Source organism: Setaria viridis, chromosome 9 (assembly GCF_005286985.2).
Source record: "Setaria viridis chromosome 9, Setaria_viridis_v4.0, whole genome shotgun sequence".
NCBI classification, from domain to species: Eukaryota; Viridiplantae; Streptophyta; class Magnoliopsida; order Poales; family Poaceae; genus Setaria; species Setaria viridis.
In genome coordinates, this window is record NC_048271.2 from 9,086,645 (window position 1) to 9,101,519 (window position 14,875).

The 14,875-nt window shown below is 45.2% G+C and overlaps 2 protein-coding genes across 2 annotated transcripts; one reads left to right on the top strand and one right to left on the bottom strand.

Moving 5' to 3' along the window:
* Window positions 1–8,803: 8,803 nt before the first annotated feature.
* On the top strand, window positions 8,804–13,433 carry LOC117839262 (ADP-ribosylation factor-like protein 2). The gene is made up of 5 exons (XM_034719559.2): window positions 8,804–8,990; window positions 9,125–9,235; window positions 11,282–11,444; window positions 11,931–12,011; window positions 13,009–13,433. The coding sequence occupies exons 1-5, from the start codon at window positions 8,926–8,928 to the stop codon at window positions 13,144–13,146; spliced, it is 558 nt and encodes a 185-aa protein (XP_034575450.1). The 5' UTR covers window positions 8,804–8,925; the 3' UTR covers window positions 13,147–13,433.
* A 42-nt stretch (window positions 13,434–13,475) lies between these two features.
* On the bottom strand, window positions 13,476–14,401 carry LOC117839263 (glycine-rich RNA-binding protein 2). The gene is made up of 2 exons (XM_034719560.1): window positions 14,196–14,401; window positions 13,476–14,018 (listed from the first exon to the last, which is right to left on the bottom strand). The coding sequence occupies exons 1-2, from the start codon at window positions 14,307–14,309 to the stop codon at window positions 13,674–13,676; spliced, it is 459 nt and encodes a 152-aa protein (XP_034575451.1). The 5' UTR covers window positions 14,310–14,401; the 3' UTR covers window positions 13,476–13,673.
* Between the last annotated feature and the right edge of the window lie 474 nt (window positions 14,402–14,875).

Below are 14,875 nucleotides of genomic sequence, written 5' to 3' on the forward strand. Positions count from 1 at the left end.
CCCCCTCCCTCTCACAGCCCGCCCCTGCCCCTTCCCTCCCGCGCGCCGCCCCCTCTGTTGTCCCTCCCCTTCCCCCTCTGCTCGCCCCTTACTAGCAGTGAGGAGTGGCAACGGGGCGAGGTGTAGGGTAGTGGCGCGCGGGGAAGTGGCGGCATGCCGGACGTGGCAGCGCGGGGTACAAGTATGCTCACCTCCTTCCTCTCCCTCCCTCTCACAGGTACGAGCGGTGGCCGGCGGGATGCGGGGCCGAGCGGCGCGGTGGTGACGGCGGCGAGGCGAGCCGTGGGCGGGCGGTGCAGGCACGGGGATGGCATGGGCAGGCGGCGGGGTAGGCGCGGGCAGCCGGCGAGGGCGAGAGGTCGGCGGGCGGCGCGGGTGTTTTTTTTTTATTTTTTTGAAACTTCAACCGGGACTAAAAGGGGCTTCCCGGGACTAATGGACCCCCCTCCCCTCCCGTCTCAAATAATTAGTTTTGGTTGGATGTTCGGGATCTATGACCTTTAACAACAATCGAGACTAAAGGAGCGTTTTTCGGTAGTGAACGGATACAAAGCGCAGCGCTCTGATCAATAGGAGAATCCAACTGAAACTTAACTACACTCGCGCGCGCGTACCTATTTCTACAGAGCATTTGAAGAGAAAATATGACAAGTTTTGAGTAGTGCGCTAAAGTGAGGTTGTTGGAGAAGGCGACTTTTATACTATCTATTATATGAATTGACAATGACATGGCAAATAAGACCTAGTAATTGTTGGAGATAACCTTGGAGCGAGCAGGTTGCTCTATATTGAACCTGCCTTATGCCTAGCAAAGTATTTTGTGTTAGCTTTCGGTGGTCTCTAAATAGCTTTTTGTCGTCACATTTATGTAAGAATCCCAATGCACATGTCCGTTTTCTAGTTGGAAGATAATTGTTTCTTATGGAGTATACTCCTAAGATTTATAGATAGCAACGCCAACGCAGAGATACAAATAAAAAATACTAAAAAAGCTAGCACATATAGCAAGCTAGATGTCCCCACATGGCCACATTGCACTACTCAATTGTCTTTAACATCAGTGCCACCAATGGACCACTAGTATTGTGTTCAATTTAAAAAGACTAGCTAGTTATATAGCTTGATTACCTTAGAATGGGGGTTTGAAGTTTTCTTTGAAACGCTGACATTAACCATGTGGATGTTTGTATTGATATATCAAGGAAAAAAGAGGCAGAAGCCTAAACACAAACGAGCTTATAAAAAAAGGAACGCTTATTTGTTTCAACCGGAAAAAGAACTATTGCATTCATTCCACGATTCCCAGCAAAATAGGATGGTGATATGGCTTGGTGATTATCCTAGGTGTGCTATTGGGTACATCGATACCAATTTTTATGGCGCTATGATGCTATGTGCTACTTAAGTTTTGGACCGAAAAATCACCAATTTGAAGGGAATGGATGAACTGGGGCTATTTTTTAGGGTTTGGTGGGTGTATAAATGGGCCGGGCCGGCAGGAAAGGCTAACTTGGGCCAGTTTGGCGCAGGTCGGGGGTAGGAACCAAATTCCGCTGAAATTTTTATTAGTATGTCATTTTTTCTATCCCCGCCGAAAAGAACGAAATTTTAGATTTTTCACCGATACTTCATCGAAATTGCAAACCCATATTCAGGGACGCACACAAGAAATGTTCTCCACGCACAAAATTTTGCTATATCTCCATTGAGACCTACCCTCACAAGAAGCTGATCCCTGCGATTGGTGAGTATTTTGTGGAGAGTCTAGCGTGTGTTTGCAGACGCTAACATGTGTGTTTGCTTATATAATAGATGAGTTTATTTGTATATTTTGAAGCGTTTGATATGTGACACCCCGGTTACTCAGAGATCTTCAAGTAAATCCCACATATCCTACTCCTTGCGAGACCTTGCCTGTGCATTGCAGCGTCCTTGTGATTGAGGCCATTAAAATACAGCTAAAGAGGTAACTTGCCTATTAAAATTCACTCAATCGAGCTCGAGCTGATGCCATCCATATGACACATTTTGATTGGCCGAATTGATGATTAGTCAGTTGATTACAAGGTACTAAGGTAGGATTGGTTGGTGGATGGACCCGGGGGCCTTGCATTGAGCGCCAACCGCCAATATCCTCTGACATTTTTTTTCGCAAAAAACATCCTCCGACAAAATACATATATTTGTTTGATCTGCTAAATATAAAATTAAATCACGCGGGCTGAGCTGATCGTGACACTTTTCGGCACATAGACGATAGATCTCCTTTTTAAATGGTTTTCTTCGATGCGTACATTACACAGTGACAACTACTGCTCTATGGCATGTAGACATTCTAGCATTTGCGTAAAGTTAATATGTACGGATACAGAGGCTAGATTAGGTTGGCAATAAATAAGCATTATCCCTTGTTTTGCGGGGAATTGGACAAACATATTAATAGGGTCATGTTTGCATCCATAGCTAAGCTAGTTAAATTTAGCTGCCATGATCTTAGCTGGTGTTGTTACCTTTTAGTTGATTCAACCCAGCTGGTTAAAAAACGGAATTGCTCCTCCACCTTCCTTGGGAAACCACTAAGGGAGAGAAGATTGATGAGAAGTAGGAGGGATATGGGTAGGATAGGTAAATATCTCCTCGGCAATCATTTAGCTGGTAGATCCAAATACTCCTAGCTAAAATTTAGCTAGCTAACCTTTAGATAGGTAAAAAAGAAGCACTAAAGTTTAGCTAATTAAATTTTAGTTAGATGGATCCAAACAGGGTCCAAACCAACCTGCGTATCACTACTCCCCACAGCATTATCACCGACGGGTTCGAACCTCCCTCCACTGTCACTTTGAGGGTAGTTGGACTTGGATCAGCGGTGACAATGCACTATCAGCCATCACAACATACAACGGCCATGAATTTCACACATTATATGCGAAGAGTGCATCCTTAGAGATTCGCTCGTGATCGTATGGATGCCGCAAGCCCTTCATATCACTATGCTACACGAACAGTTGTTACTATTTGTGGCGGAACCGCCCAACTTAAACTGGTTTAAATGCGCCTAATTGCTGCCGACACAGCGATTATCCGAAACGCACTTAAAATAGTATAAGTCCGGTCGTCCGTTGAGTGTCCCTAGGACTCCTCGAAAGATCCACGTTGTGTCTCATAGCCATACATCAGGATAGTATCCGCGATGGGATAGCATCATCAAATATTACATTTTTACATATATATAAAAGGTACGAGTTATTACAGAACATAGATTGAAACAAACTTAATAGTGCAGTGTTAGACAGAGTTCTAAGACTTTAAAACATAAACGGTTCAGGAGGAGATGAACATTTAAAAACTTCTTCTTAAGGGTATTGTGAGACTCATAACAATACCCTAGGGCTTCGGGGCTTCCTCCTCGGTAGACTCCTGCGGTGCTTCTGAAAGATAGCCACAAGGGATAACCCTGAGTACGGGGTACTCAGCAAGTCTTACCCGACTAACCAATATAATAGCTTTCTTTTGGAAGTATATGCTAGCTTTTGGTGTACTTGGCTGTTTCATTTTTGCTGAAAAAGCTTACTACAAGTGATGCCTTAGTTTTATCTTTTATTTGGGTTAAGTCATTACCTAACCATTCTAAATGATGAGAAGAAAGTAAAAGCAACAATAGATATTAAGTCATACATCCAAACATTATCAGAAAGATATGTCATTCATGAATTTATACTACGATGCTCAACAGTGATCAAGTGCCTTCATAACCGAGAATTGCGGCGATCCGGATCAATTTACATCCTGCAGGAGAGTACCCTGATCACCAGTTTTATACGACTGTCCAGGTCGTACGTAACGACCTTTCGATTAGCAAAATCAATGATTGGGAATAAGACTACCCGGACCCAGGGACGCACCCCCACATGGGACCCCACGTCTGGCCCGATCACCATGTGAGTTTCAGGCTACGCCCCTGCCAATCTCCAGCACGTCAAGCGCGGGTACGAAGTATTCCCGATCAGAGAGTTTACTAACCTACTGGGCTTTACTGGTCCCATACCCAGTAAGTGATCAGATGCTTATCACTTGATCAAAGGTTAAGACAACGAATCGGGCCTTAACCAAATTAATCTAGCAGACAGAACTACATCTCTAGCTTCTGTCCGCTTCTCAATTCCAAGTTACCTTTCCATAAGCAACATGTATGACTCAAAAGTTTTCCTTAAGGTTGGTAAACCAAGTATGTAAGCAACTAAGCAATTCTAGACTTGGGTTATCTACTAAAGTTTTGAACAAGTGGCAAAGATGTCCTTAAAGCAAGGCATGATCATACACAAGAATAGGTTTCAAGCAACTCCTAGACTTAGTGCATACATATAGCAAATAACCGATAATTTGACACATGAAATAATAACTCAAAAATAGATAGGTATAAATGCACCGGGGCTTGCCTTGTTCGCTTAAAAAGTTAGTATTGTCCGACGGGTTGGCCTCGCAGGGGACCAATTCAAAGACTTCTTCGAACTCCGAAGGTCCTTCTGAAAATTCCAGGTAATCTTCTTCTGGTGCTTCGGGATCTATAGCACAACACATGCAGGGGTTAGGAATGCAGAATTTTGAATAAAAGACTATACAACTTTCCTTCATGATAAAGTTGCAAGCCAACAAGGACTATACAATTTATCATGATAAAGTTGCAAGCCAACACACAAAAACCCAAAAAGATTAGCCCACAATTTTTATTTTCTTACTTAACCTTACTTAAGGCTTTTCTTTTATTTTTGGAAAAGGTTATAATTATTTTCTAACTTAAAAACCTAATTTCCTATGAGTTGAGAATAATTTGTAATTATGAAAATGTTATTTCATATTTTATGCATTTTATAAAGATTAAGTATTTATTTAATTACCTTAAAAGAAAGGCATTAAATAAATACCCAAATTTTTATTATTTTTCTAGGGTGTAAAAATTTTAATGCATAAAGGAAAATAAAACAAGCCTAACAAAATTGGTTTCACTAATTTTGGACACTCCTAGAAATTTCTGTGATTTAAATGGTGAAATTCGGATTTAAACTAATTATTCTATAAAGGAAATCTAATTTTCCCGAAAAACACCCCCGGGTAACTTTTCTCACGCGGCTCGACCCTACCCTCTCTCACTTGCACTGGGCCCGCGGCGCGGACCCACCTTTTCTCCTGTTCCACTTACCCGCCGGCCTCTCTCTTCCCCGGACGGGCCTCTTGGGTCGTTTTCTTTTTCCTCGGCCTGCTACCAGCCCAACGGCCCTCTTTTCCTTTTCTCTTTTTTCCGCAGCACGGCCTGCCTTTCCCTCTGGGCCTCCGGCCTCTTTTCTCACACGGCCATCCGCCCCCGGCTTCTTGGGCCTCCGAAGTGCCGGCCCAATCAGACGCCCGCGCCCCCGGCCTTCTTATCCTCCTCTCCTTTCCCACTGACGCGCGGTCCCAAGGCTCCAGGCGCTTCTTCCTCCTCCCGCCAAAACGCGCGCGCGCGACAGGGGGCGGCGCGACACGCCGGCCGGCGCCCTACCGGCGGCGGGACTTGGTCAGGACAGCACCTCTATACCTTCACGCACCCGCGCGCGGCAACAGCTCCTCGGGAGATGGCCGGAGCCATTCCCTCCACGGCGGCGGGCGGCGGCACCTACGGCCGGTCGTGGCTACGCACAAAGACGGCGTAAACTACTCCAACGACTGCTACTACACCATCCTAGTATCCTAAGGACCTGCCTAAGACTACCCAAGAAGGAAGAGAACAAGCGCAAGGGGGTGCTCACCATGAGCGGAAGGCGCGGCGACGGCGGACAGAAACTTCGGCGGGCTCGGGCACGCCGGCGGAGAGGCTGGGCAACAAGCTGCTAGGGTTGCTGGTGGGGTGTGGGCGGAGGTGTGGACGGAAGGAATCGACGGGAGGTGCGGTGTGGTGGGAGTATTTTGCTCGGCGGCGGCAGCTCGGACAGAGGAAGCGGCGGCGGTAAAAAGACGGCGGTAGAAACGGCGGCGCGGGAGCGGTAAATATACAAACGACTTACCGCGCGCATGGTTGCCACCGTGGTCTACCCATAGGCTTGCGTGGTGAAGAGGTGGCGTAGCTGGTTGCGCTGGCGAGCGACCGACGACGGCGGCGGCGACACGTCGAGCTCGCTCTGTCATCGCTCCTCTTTCTTACCTCTGGCGCCCGTGACTTCAGACTCAAATTGCGGTTGATTTTCAATCCAACGGTCCCCAAGTGTCTTAACCGAAGTTGCAGATAAACTTGAACTCTTCAACTTTTATTTTGGCTCTACCCCGAGATAAACATCCGAGCACAGTGTAATTTGAATTTCTTTCTCTACTTCAACTGAATTTCACTGAACTCAAAGTTCAGTTCGTCAGTAACACCACAGTGTCATTTGCCTTACTTTGGAAACAATTTTGGTGATCCAAACCCTCCTTTTCCAGTCCAACTTCTTCCCATTCGTGTTCTACCATCTCCAAAGTTTCCATTTTGCTCAAGAACACCTACTTCTTTTGATCTACACTTCTCTGAAATCAAATCCAAAGTCAGCCATATACTGTCATTTTCAGACTTAGCCATTTCGGCAAGACAGTCACCTGTGATAATGTGCTGACTTTGAGCTTGGATTTGAATTCGTTCCCTTCACTGTTCCTGGCCAACAACACCCAATTCTAGGAGTCCAAAGTTCATACTTCAACATGGTATAGTTGTCCTGATCCACTTACTTGAAAATTTTAGCAGAATTAAATTTTGAAAATAGACACTGCTGCTGTTTTTCTGAATTCCTATTTTCAGACGATGAACAGTAAGTTCAGTTTTTCATTTTCTTTCTTTGATTCTTTTGAGATATTTTGGACCAGTTCTGTTCCAAATTCTTGATCCTTAAGTTCTAGTCACTCTTACACTTTTATTCCATATTTTTGCCGAATTTTTCTGAATTTCAAATTCAAAATTCGAATTTCGGCCAAATTTGTCCCGAATTTGATTTTTGGCCCATTTCTTTTTCTTTTCTTCTCAAATTGCTTTCAATTCTTCAAAGTCACTTTGATGACTAAAATGGCAGGTGTTACACTATTGAAAAGATATTATTGTTTTATATTCATTTTTTTGAATCTTATATTATATTTTTGGATGAAAAATGATTCCAAATAAAAAAGTTGTCAACCGCAAATTTATAGTTCTCATCGAGAACTATAAAGTTTTATATCACATCGAGCTTTATGATTTTGATATAAAGTTTATCTTCATCTAACTTCGTATGGAAATGAATATTTTTCACGCGGATGGATTTTTTAGCTAGGTCGTAAATAGAACTAGCGGCAATATATATTTTTACCGTTGGTTCCAACGTCTACCACGCCCACCTACTTCCAAATTGGCGGTAATGACCCGTTGGTGAAAGCAGTTAGTGGAGCTTAGGGTTCGTTGCATATAGTGACATTTTTACGCAACAGTTTTTGAGAGGAGAGGGGTATTATTGTCAGGGACATGTCATATATGATGTTGATGCCTTTTTCTAATGATGATACGATGCTGATGTAACATAAATCAGGACAACTTCTCAAAATAAACATAAATGAGGCCAAAATAAAATTGCAATAGTGGTTTATTTGTGACGGTCCATAGACCCGAGGTCCTCAACGGAACAGCATTCCCACAACACTTGGCCCAACGAAGGGCACCGCAACAACGTGCACTTGGGCCAGCCCGGCTACGCGTAGCCAGGCCGAGGCCCAATCCGGCCACCAGTCGATTTCTCCGACTAGGAAGCCTAGTTGGCACCCCGTCCGGAAGGAGTCAGTTGGGGGTGGGGTCACAGTCCGACCCCGACCGAGTTCTCCCGATTGAGTTCTCCCGACCGGGGATGCACCGTACCACCCGTACCGCTCCCCTGACCGACTCGGTCAGGGCCAACTGGGACAACTGACCGAGGACACCCGCTCGGTGTGGGCCCAGGAAGCAGGTGGGATGGATAACGAAGAAGCGTCCGGGTCAGCTGGTGGAGTAGGGAGCAGGTGGTAATTCCAACCGGGACTGGGGATCTTTTGTCCCGGTTGGAATTTTCAACTGGGACAAAAGGGGGAGCGTCGGTGGGATTTTTTTTAGCCGTTACAACCGGGACTAACTTTAGTCCTAGTTGGTCTTTACAACCGGGACTAACTTTAGTCCTAGTTGGTCTTTACAACCGGGACTAAACCCCCCCCCCATCCCCCCACCCACACGGTGACCTTCAGTGGCATATTTTTTACCCGGAACTAAAGACACTTTAGTCATGGGTCCAATGTTAACCGGGACAAAAGTACCAGGATGAAAGGTCAGTTCTCTACTAGTGAACGTAAGTTGATGATAAGTTAAACTAACCATGTGCAATATGGTTTCAGTTCAATGTTCAAATGATCTCATTAGAAAATATGACCAACGAGGCTCTTATTTTTTCAATCATTCTAAAATTTCTCATGTTATTAATGCGTTACTTATCTTTTTTTATGACTACCAAAACATATAGTGAGCTTACATAAAAAGTCAAGAACTATATTTATATGAGTTTGAGTTTGCTAACCACGCCTTCCACGCGGTCTAGGCAAGAACTATATTTGAGTTGTCCCGTTTGTATTTTGGATAATTTCATATATTACATTGAATTCGCCTGGCCTGCTGGTAATTGTATGTTTGGGCTCATCTCGGTTTCATCTGGGCCTGATCCAGTAAAGTTTGCGCTCTTCTTGGACAAATATTGCAGGCTAGGCCCAGTCTGGTCCGGATGATGCAAAACACGGACCAAAAGTCCAAAACTGCTGGAGTGAGAGAAATCTGCATCACTGCTCTGCTTGCGGCGGCCTCGAACTCCCCTGTTTGGCCGTTCCTCTCCGGCTCTCCCCAGCCGCCTCCGCGCTCTGTTCGTCCGCTTTCCCTCCGAGATCATGGGTCTACTCAGCATCATCAGGAAGATCAAGCGCAAGGAGAAGGAGATGCGCATCCTCATGGTGTAGGTTCCCTCCGCCCTCCATTTCCGTACGAACCCGTAGGCGCCCGTTCTCCACGGTTCTTAGATTCGCTCGGATCTAGTGCTTCTGCATTGGTTCATGGCGGCTGATGTGATGTTCTGTGGGTTCGCCTCAGGGGTCTGGACAACTCGGGGAAGACGACCATCGTGCTCAAGATCAACGGGGAGGACACCAGCGTCATCAGCCCCACCCTCGGCTTCAACATCAAGACCATCAAGTACCACAAGTCTGTGCCCCTTCCTTCCTCTTCTAGTCCACTACTGCTCCTGTGCATATGCATTTCTCATTTTTGACGTAAGGTTGCTTGCTTTAGAGTGGAGTGTTACGTTTGGCCAAAGTCCCAAATGGAATTCCTTGCTTTTAAATTGAAAAGGTGATACATTAATCCAATTGATATGGCCTAGTGTCATTGGTTGCCTGTTGCAATTTAGAGCATTAAGAAGTTCTCACCTTAGTAGCGAATATTTAGTGGACTAGTGGACTCAATTATGGGGTGCACATTCGTCTGATACTGTGAGGTGAGAACCCTACCAAATCATTTTTTTCCTAACCCAGATGATTGGATTGTGGTTAATTTCTTAAGTAGTACTATCATGTTCCGCCAGACGATTGGATTGGAGTATATTCAAGTAGGCCTCTCTGCAGAGTAAATTATACTGTAGTAGGGTCTATGGAAGATGTTAAGCACAAAATTCAACAGCGCATATGTATAGCCCTCACATGTTCTACCATCAGACAAACAGTTGAATTCTTTTACTTTCACATTTGTATAACTGTGAAATAAAAATTGCATAGGCCAGCAATTTGACAGTCTAGTTTTGCATGTTTATTCGTACAAAATGCCAAGTTACCAAAATGTTCATCTGATTCACTGAATTAATTGATATAGTTTAGTGCCATCAGTTGTCTCTTGGAATTGAGGACCTCTGGTTTTTTGTCACCTTACTTGAGATTACCTATTGAGGGGGTGTTTGGATCTCTAGGACCTCCTAAAATTTATGTCACATCGAATATTCGGAGGCTAATTAGGAGGACTAAATATGAACTAATTATAAAACTAATTACACAGATGGAGGCTAATTCACGAGACGAATCTATTAAGCCTAATTAATCCATCATTAGTACATGTTTACTGTAGCATCACATTGTCAAATCATGAACTAATTAGGCTTAATAGATTCGTCTCGCAAATTAGTCTCCATCTGTGCAATTGGTTTTGTAATTAGTCTATATTCAATACTGCTAATTAGTATCTAAATATTCGATGTGATAGAAATTTTAGGAGGGACTAAAGAAACAAACACCCCCTCGAATTTATTTACTGGGAGCATGTTCATCTGATACAATGCAGTGAGAACACACACAAATCTTTCTTCTCTTGTTCTACTGATTAGATTGCTGTTAATTTCTTAAATAGAATATTACAGTAGACCACTCTGTAAAGTAAATTATGTGGTAAAAGGGTCTTTGAAGATGTGAGGACAGAATTCAACAGTCCTTCTTTGTAGCCCTCACATGTTCTTCCATCAAACATTGTAAGCTCTCATTTCACCAAACTCAGGAACACGTGCAGGAGTTTTGTGCTGCAAAGGCAGCTTTTAGTTTATCTTGTTCTCTTATTTATAATCCAGTAAACAGATGCCTTAGTGGCTGAAGTTAATGGCCATGATGGTTCTAAATCTCAGGACACGTCCTGAGGAGAACAAGTCACTCTACTAAGTCCACTTCCTAAAGACTAGGACCTGCTAACAACCTTGACTTGTCCAGCCGACTGCTAGCACTGACTGACCCTGAAATTCTGAACTTAAAAGAAGGAAAACACACAGACACAGACTGGACACTAACAGCTAACAGATACTGAGCACAGGGACAGGGATTACTCCCATCAAACATTTAAGCATTTTACTTCCGTGTTTGTAGAATTGTGAATTTCGGAAAATTGCATAGGCAGTTTGATAGTCCAATGTTGCATATTGGTTCATAGGAAATGGATACTGATTTGCATTTTGAGGCTTCTGATCAAGCTACCTAAATTTTTGCTGGTGATGCATTTTTGTTATCCTAAGTTCTCAACTACTATAAGTTTAGTGCAAGAACTTTTGGAAACTTAAGTTCATTAGAAGTGTAGAAAAAAAGATTTTAGTGCAGTGTTGAACTTTAGGGACATTCAGTTCCTCAGAAGAATAAACACAATTTTAGAACAATATGGATTGCAGATTCATGGTGCTGCAGGTGGGTATGATTAATTACTTTAATTTGGTGATTGTCTCAGATACTCGTTGAACATATGGGATGTTGGAGGACAGAAGACTATCCGGTCTTATTGGAGAAATTACTTTGAGCAGACTGATGGACTAGTTTGGGTGGTTGATAGTTCTGATGTACGGAGGCTTGATGATTGCCGTGCTGAACTCCACAATCTCTTGAAAGAAGAGGTATACTAATACTATTACCAGACCTCTAAGTGATGGTGATGAAATTGAATATTTAGTTCTAGTTCTATAAATTTGCTACATAAAAACATTATTGTCCTTCAATGCTATGATTACTGTAATGTTTGCTCTGAAATATATTTTGTCTGAAATGGCCCACCTATAATTGAATAGCGCTATTGGATTAGTACCATTGCCTGTTTATTTATTGATAGTGTTCTCCTGGTTAATGAACTGGAAACTGGATCTCCCCCCCCCCCCCCCCCCCCCCCCCCCCCCCCCTCCCATACAGCATCATATTTTAATGGACTATTGAGCTTCTATCCTTGGATCCCTTAGTTTATAGCTTGAAATGGTACTGAAATATCATTTCAAACATTGAGAATCATACCACTGAAGAACTATGATACGTGTTTGGCAGTACATAATAATGTCTCTTTGCCAGACAGTATTCTAACTGAATAATCCTTGAAATGTTGATTTTAACAGAGACTAGCCGGAGCTTCGTTGTTAGTTTTTGCAAATAAACAAGACATACAAGGAGCTCTAAAGCCAGCTGAAATTGCCAAGGTAAGCAAACTTCAGTTCCTACATATGCATTAGAGACTTATGTTTATTTGGCTGCCTCTTGTACGCTTTTGTTACACAAAGGCTGCAGACATCAAAGGATTTCATAGACCAGTTATGTTTAGCTATATTGATTTCCTATGCTCATTTACTGTCAGTGGTGTCATTGTTACCATGCGCCACACTCATGTGGACCCAAAAGGATATGCTAAATTGAATGTAGTTATCACCAGCTGTTCTCTCGAATAGTTATAAAACATGTCAGCGTCCATTTTCAGTGTGTTCTGCTGTAGTTGTATATCCACTATCCAGTCATTTGTGATCTGTTATTCTGTTCTGCATTTTGTTCTCTCAATCGGTAAACTAGATTTGGTCAACGGTATGTAGTTCTCTTTGGGAACCAGGACTCTGCCACCCCATCATTTTCAATTGACTAGATGGAAATTGCTGTGGAGTTCTAGGATAGTGTTGAAGCACTCATGTCAAAAGGCATATTTTGTGTGCAAATTGCTGTAGAAGCAGCAGATGTCTGATGAAATGTAGGGTTGCTAGAAATATAGCATAATAGGGGGAGTAATATTTATGCTATGTACAAAATAAGGCTCGCGCCATTTTCAGTGTTACGTTTAAGCAACAATTGCTTTATTCTGCATTTAGCTAATGTTGACTCAGAAGTGATGGTGTTTTCCAGTAATTGGCATGGCATCGAGTGACTGAGCTTCCCAGTCTTGTCGCCGTAGGAAACAGGTAGCTTGAATCAAAGTTTCACTGGTGACTTGTAACACCATCAGGGACTACAAAGTTTGCACTGTTGGTCTCATCCATCTACAGAGAGCCTGGTAGAACCATTGGCTCGTGCATCCTAGTGCCAGTAAAGAAGGATCGGTCAAGTGCAGTAGGTCGTAGGCTCGTAGATGTGTCCACAAAGGCTCTGAAAGGCAAAACTCCAGTTCTACACAGTTGCACCGTTGGCCGACTGACTCGCTTGCCTTCCTTTCAGGTTCTGAATCTTGAAGTGATGGACGGGAGCAGGCACTGGAAGATCGTCGGCTGCAGCGCCTACACCGGCGAGGGGCTTCTCGACGGATTCGACTGGCTGGTGCAGGACATTGCCTCTCGGATCTACGTCCTAGACTGATCTGGCATGCCATCTGCTGCCAGTTTAGTCATTGCACAGTCGGAATGTATAAAGTTTTGAGCTGGCGTCTAGTTTTGTTTATGCTGTCCAAAATTGACGTTTTGGAAGTGATTTGAGCGTACAATCTGTCATCGTTACCGACTTGCCGTGTTCGCGTTCAGGTTGGATTACTGTCAAACAAGTGATCTAATTTCTGCCGTGGAAAGTTGTTCTGTACTGAGGATGCAAGGTTAGGTAATTGTATCTTGCGTTTGTTGGCGTGCAGAAATGTATTTGTTAATCGTTCAGACTGCGCGCAAATCAAAAGGAATTCAGTGCACACCGAGATATGCGAACAAAAACCTTGCTCACTCTTTTCTTCTCATTTCTTTTCATTGCGGAAACAACTTGGGAACGGTAAACATGGGGAACCAACACCTAATAGAACGGTAACACGGGACACTAAACTCGGGATCTCGAACGGTAACACGATGCTAATAGATAGCTAGGATAACTTGGCTGCTGCCTGCACGGGAGGGCCCACTCCGTCAGTTCCTCCAGTTGCCACCAGATTCGCCGCGGCTGCCGCCGTAGCCGCCACCGCCGCCGTAGCCGCCGTCGCGGCTGCGGTAGCCGCCGCCGCCGCCGCCGCCGTAGCCGCCCTGGCGACCGCCGCCGCCGTAGCCGCCGCCGCCACCGTAGCCGCCCTGGCGACCGCCGCCGCCGTAGCCACCGCCGCCGCCGCCGCGGGACTGGGCCTGGTTGACGGTGATGTTGCGGCCGTCGAGCTCCTTGCCGTTCATGTTCTCGATGGCTTCGAGCATCGACTGCTCAGTGGAGAAGGTGACGAAGCCGAACCCGCGGGACCTCCCAGTCTCCCGGTCGGTGATGACCTGCAAGCACAAGGAACAACAGCACCATCAGCGTGGGTGTTTGATTCGATTCAGAGAAACGCAGATCTAAACCGAAACATAGCAGATCTGGTGACACACGACGCAGATCTGGACTGGCGTCAACAGAAACCCATCGCAAAACCCAAGCGAATCGAACGGAACTCAGAGCAAACGGACCTTGGAGTCGACAACGTCGCCGTAGGAGGCGAAGGCAAGCTGGAGGGACTCGCTGTCGGTGGCCCATGCGAGGCCGCCGACGAAGCAACGGTACTCCACGTCCGCCGCCGCCATCTCCCTTCTTCTCCCACTGAAAAACCCTAAAGCCGAAGACTTGGTAAGAGTGGGAGGAGTAGCCAACCCACCTCTGAGAGAGCACGGGAAAGGATTGGTGCCCTACCCCGCGGTTTTATAGCGCGACAGGCGCGACGCGCGCCGTCGTGATCGGATCGGACGGCGACCGGGCGATGGGCGGTCCCGGCGGAGGATAAGGATCCCGAGGTGGGCCCACCGGGAGGGTTCTCGAGGGCAAGATATTTTTGCCGATGCCGTGATGGGCCTGCAAGCGGACTGGGGGTTGTTGGTGGGGAATGTGCTGCTCATGGATCGGGTCGGGCCTGTCGGCCTAGGCTACGCACTTTAGGTCAGTGCCAGACTGGGCCCAATCATATTGGCCCAATCTGATGCGGATCCAATGGTTGGTGTGGCGCGCGCACAATTCCCCTATCCGCCTATCGCGTGACGCGAACGTGACAGGAGCGGAACTCTATTTTCCTTTTTTCAACATCCACGGGTTGGATTTTCCATCCCTAGCCGGTGTTCAGATAGAGAGAAAGAAGGTGTACGCGCACGGCACACCC

What these genes read in the sequence shown, in the direction of transcription:
- LOC117839262 (XM_034719559.2), top strand. Translation starts at nt 8,926, where the DNA reads ATGGGTCTACTCAGCATCATCAGGAAGATCAAGCGCAAGGAGAAGGAG. An exon ending in GAGATGCGCATCCTCATGGT is followed by an intron (nt 8,991 to 9,124) that starts GTAGGTTCCCTC and finishes GGTTCGCCTCAG; the next exon opens with GGGTCTGGACAACTCGGGGA. An exon ending in AAGACCATCAAGTACCACAA is followed by an intron (nt 9,236 to 11,281) that starts GTCTGTGCCCCT and finishes TGATTGTCTCAG; the next exon opens with ATACTCGTTGAACATATGGG.
- LOC117839263 (XM_034719560.1), bottom strand. Translation starts at nt 14,309, where the DNA reads ATGGCGGCGGCGGACGTGGAGTACCGTTGCTTCGTCGGCGGCCTCGCA. An exon ending in GCGACGTTGTCGACTCCAAG is followed by an intron (nt 14,019 to 14,195) that starts GTCCGTTTGCTC and finishes TTGTGCTTGCAG; the next exon opens with GTCATCACCGACCGGGAGAC.